General features: G+C 47.2%; 1 protein-coding gene across 2 annotated transcripts in view; it reads right to left on the bottom strand.

The window, feature by feature from the left end:
- Positions 1-42: 42 nt before the first annotated feature.
- ARV1 (ARV1 homolog, fatty acid homeostasis modulator) overlaps positions 43-2,939 on the bottom strand; it is a 5,402-nt gene continuing 2,505 nt past the window's right edge. Inside the window, exons 5-6 of one of the 2 annotated variants that reach the window (XM_015560014.1) lie at positions 1,718-1,942; positions 43-500 (exon numbers count right to left, since the gene is read on the bottom strand). In XM_015560014.1, coding sequence (XP_015415500.1) covers positions 358-500; positions 1,718-1,942 — 368 coding nt within the window. In that variant the 3' untranslated portion in view covers positions 43-357. The remainder of the gene's footprint in view (positions 501-1,717; positions 1,943-2,939) is intronic. The other variant, XM_006757656.2, reaches the window with a different exon arrangement.

The following is a 2,939-nucleotide window of genomic DNA, read 5'->3' as shown; positions in this document are numbered from 1 at the left end:
CCCCACAAGATCCGGGACACAGGGCTGCTGCCCGGCTGGGCCCTGGGCCCGGGGGGTGGGAGGGAGGGAGCAGATGGTTGGAAAGGGTGGGGGAAGGTGTCGCTGGGACCAACTGACTTCTGAGTCTGAGGTCCTTGCGGGAGTGAATGGGACCGCGGAGTCAGGGAAATTGTGAGGACAGGGCTCAGATGTGAATGTCACTGAGGATGACAGCAGTGAAGGGCCCTGTGAGGCCCACCCTCAGGTCCGGAGGCGATCAGATGTGTGTGTTGCGGGGGGGGGTCCCGTAAGGGCCTCCTTAGTCACGGTGACATCTGTCTGCCTGGCGAGGGACGCCTGTGTGAGTGCTGTACCTCCTCAGAAGTCCTGCGACTTGTAGCCGACGCAGTCGCTTCCGATGTCCCACTCCATCCTCCGGAAGAAGTGGACCATGGCGCTCTCCGCCAGCAGCCCGCACACGATGGCCAAGAAGGACAGCTTGCGGCGGGTGTTGAGCGTCACTGCAGAAGCAAAGGCACACGACACGGGTGAGTTTTCAGAGTGGAATGACGTGACGCTGTCATTATGACGCGAGATGTCGATGACGGGGTGTGATGGGGATCGTTTGGTGAAGCTGTTTTTAGAAAAACTCTTATTTGTTCTTATTAACTGATGCTGCTACCTACTCCCCCTTTCCCAGCTGCAAACCTTTGGCGAGAACCAAAGCAGTGACTCATAATAAAATACTCCTGAAGTCAAGACACAGATCCCGCCGAAACCGGTTTGGCTCAGTGGATAGAGCGTCGGCTTGCGGACTGAAAGGTCCCAGGTTCGATTCCGGTCAAGGGCATGTACCTGGGTTGCGGGCACATCCCCAGTAGGAGATGTGCAAGAGGCAGCTGATCGATGTCTCTCTCTCATCGATGTTTCTGACTCTCTATCCCTCTCCCTTCCTCTCTGTAAAAAATCAATAAAATATATTAAAAAAAAAAAAAAGACACAGGTCCCCATTAATATTAAAAGGGAAAAGAAAATACAGATTCTAAGGTCTTCAAGGAAATCGCAGAAAAAATGGGTACTTTTGGTTTTACAGGTGACACGACGACAAGCATTATGATAAAAAGTGCTCATTTAAAAGAGCACTTCTCACAAGACACACAGAGTGGCTTCTCTGTCCCTTTGGTGGAGCAGGAGTTGTCCTTGCTCGACAGCTGCCTGACCGTGCAAATCTGGGCAAGTCATTCATAAAGTGGAGATACCAATGGCTGCCCTGCTAACCCCACAGGACAGAGGCATGCATAGGAAAACATTCTGAAAACTACATGTACCATGTGGTGAAATTGAACAAGTACTGAATACGTGCTGTGTAGAACGCACTATACAAATGGTAGGCATTGTCATCATTCTATAAAGATTTCCAGGGTTTAACAGGTCATATAAAAACTGTGATCTAGAAATAAAAGGCTATTAGCTTTTTAAAAACGTCTATTTTTAGTGATCCCAGAGAGGAAGGGAGAGGGAGAGAGAGATAGAAACATCAGTGAAGAGAATCATTGATTGGCTGCCGCCCGCACAACCCCTACTGGGGATCGAGCCCACAACCCGGGCCTGTGCCCTGACAGGGAATCGAACCGTGACCTCCTGGTTCATCGGTCAAAGCTCAACCACTGAGCCACACTGGCCGCCGGGCAAAGCCTAGAAGCTTTTATATGGTGGAAAGCTGAGCAGACAGACGTACCTCTGATTGCCTGGAAATGTGATGTGAGGACGAACAGTTTGATGAGCCGCAGGCACAGCGGTGTGTACTCATGTTCCCAGATGACCGCCGGGATCAGCAAGAGCTTCCCGTAGCTGGATAACAGCAACGCCTTCAGCAGCAAGACGAAGTTGGGGTTCTTTTTCGGCGCGATGCTTCCTTCTATCCATAGGAAGGTAAAGATGCCAATAAAAAAGGCAGCTTGTTCTAAGAAGGAAATGGGAAATGAAAATCTTAACGATTGTCCCAATTCAAAAACACCATATCCACGTGAGAGCAAACCACAACCCCAAAGTACAACGTATTTTCAAGAACAACTGCTTTTCCCCTTTCATTTTTTTTTTTCCTTTTGTGTCAAATCCTGCTGGTATAATTTTGGAAATATATCTCAACAATTCTGTCTTTTTTTTTTAAATCCTCCCCTGAAGATGTTTTTTCCATTGATTTTTAGAGTGGAAGGGAGGGAGAAAGAAAGAGAGAGAGGCAGCCAGCCAGCCAGACATTCATTGGTTGCCTCCGACCAGGGCTGGGGATGTGCAACGGAGGTATGTGCTCTTGACCTGAAATTGAACTCAAGACCCTTTGGTCACAGGTTGCTGCTCTAACCACTGAGAAACCCGACCACGGCTCAATCTGTTTTTATAAAGATGGGGCCCAGGTCATTTTCAAAATGGAAAATGAGAACTTAAATTTAAGGATTTTATCAACAATATGATGTCTCAAAATATTTTATGAAATTCTTTATTCTGATAACATCCATCAGATGGATAAAGACCATTTAATTGACAGTATTTCCATACCATGAGTGTGGTAACAAATAAAAAAGTAAAAAAAAAAAGATAAATTAGATAAACTCATTTAGCAGGTCAGCGGTAGAACTGAAAATCAAGTCTCAAGTCCTATATTAACTAGCTCCTCTTACCATGCACCTTATTTTTAATCACAAGCGCAAGTGCTAGTTAACTAAATATAGAAAGCATGACCCCCGGCCAGCCGTGGCTCAGTGGTTGCGCACCCACCTATGAACCACAAGGTCATGGTTCAATTCCCCATCAGGGCACCTGCCCGGGTTGCAGGGTCCATCCCCAGTGTAGGGCGTGAAGGGGGCAGCCGATCCATGACTCTTTCTCATCATTAATGTTCCTCTCTCTCCTTCTCCCTTCCTCTCTGACATCAATTTTTTAAAATATATTTTATTGATTTT

The sequence above is a fragment of the Myotis davidii genome, unplaced genomic scaffold, assembly GCF_000327345.1.
Source record: "Myotis davidii unplaced genomic scaffold, ASM32734v1 scaffold875, whole genome shotgun sequence".
NCBI classification, from domain to species: Eukaryota; Metazoa; Chordata; class Mammalia; order Chiroptera; family Vespertilionidae; genus Myotis; species Myotis davidii.
This window is presented reverse-complemented; position numbering and strand designations above follow the sequence as displayed.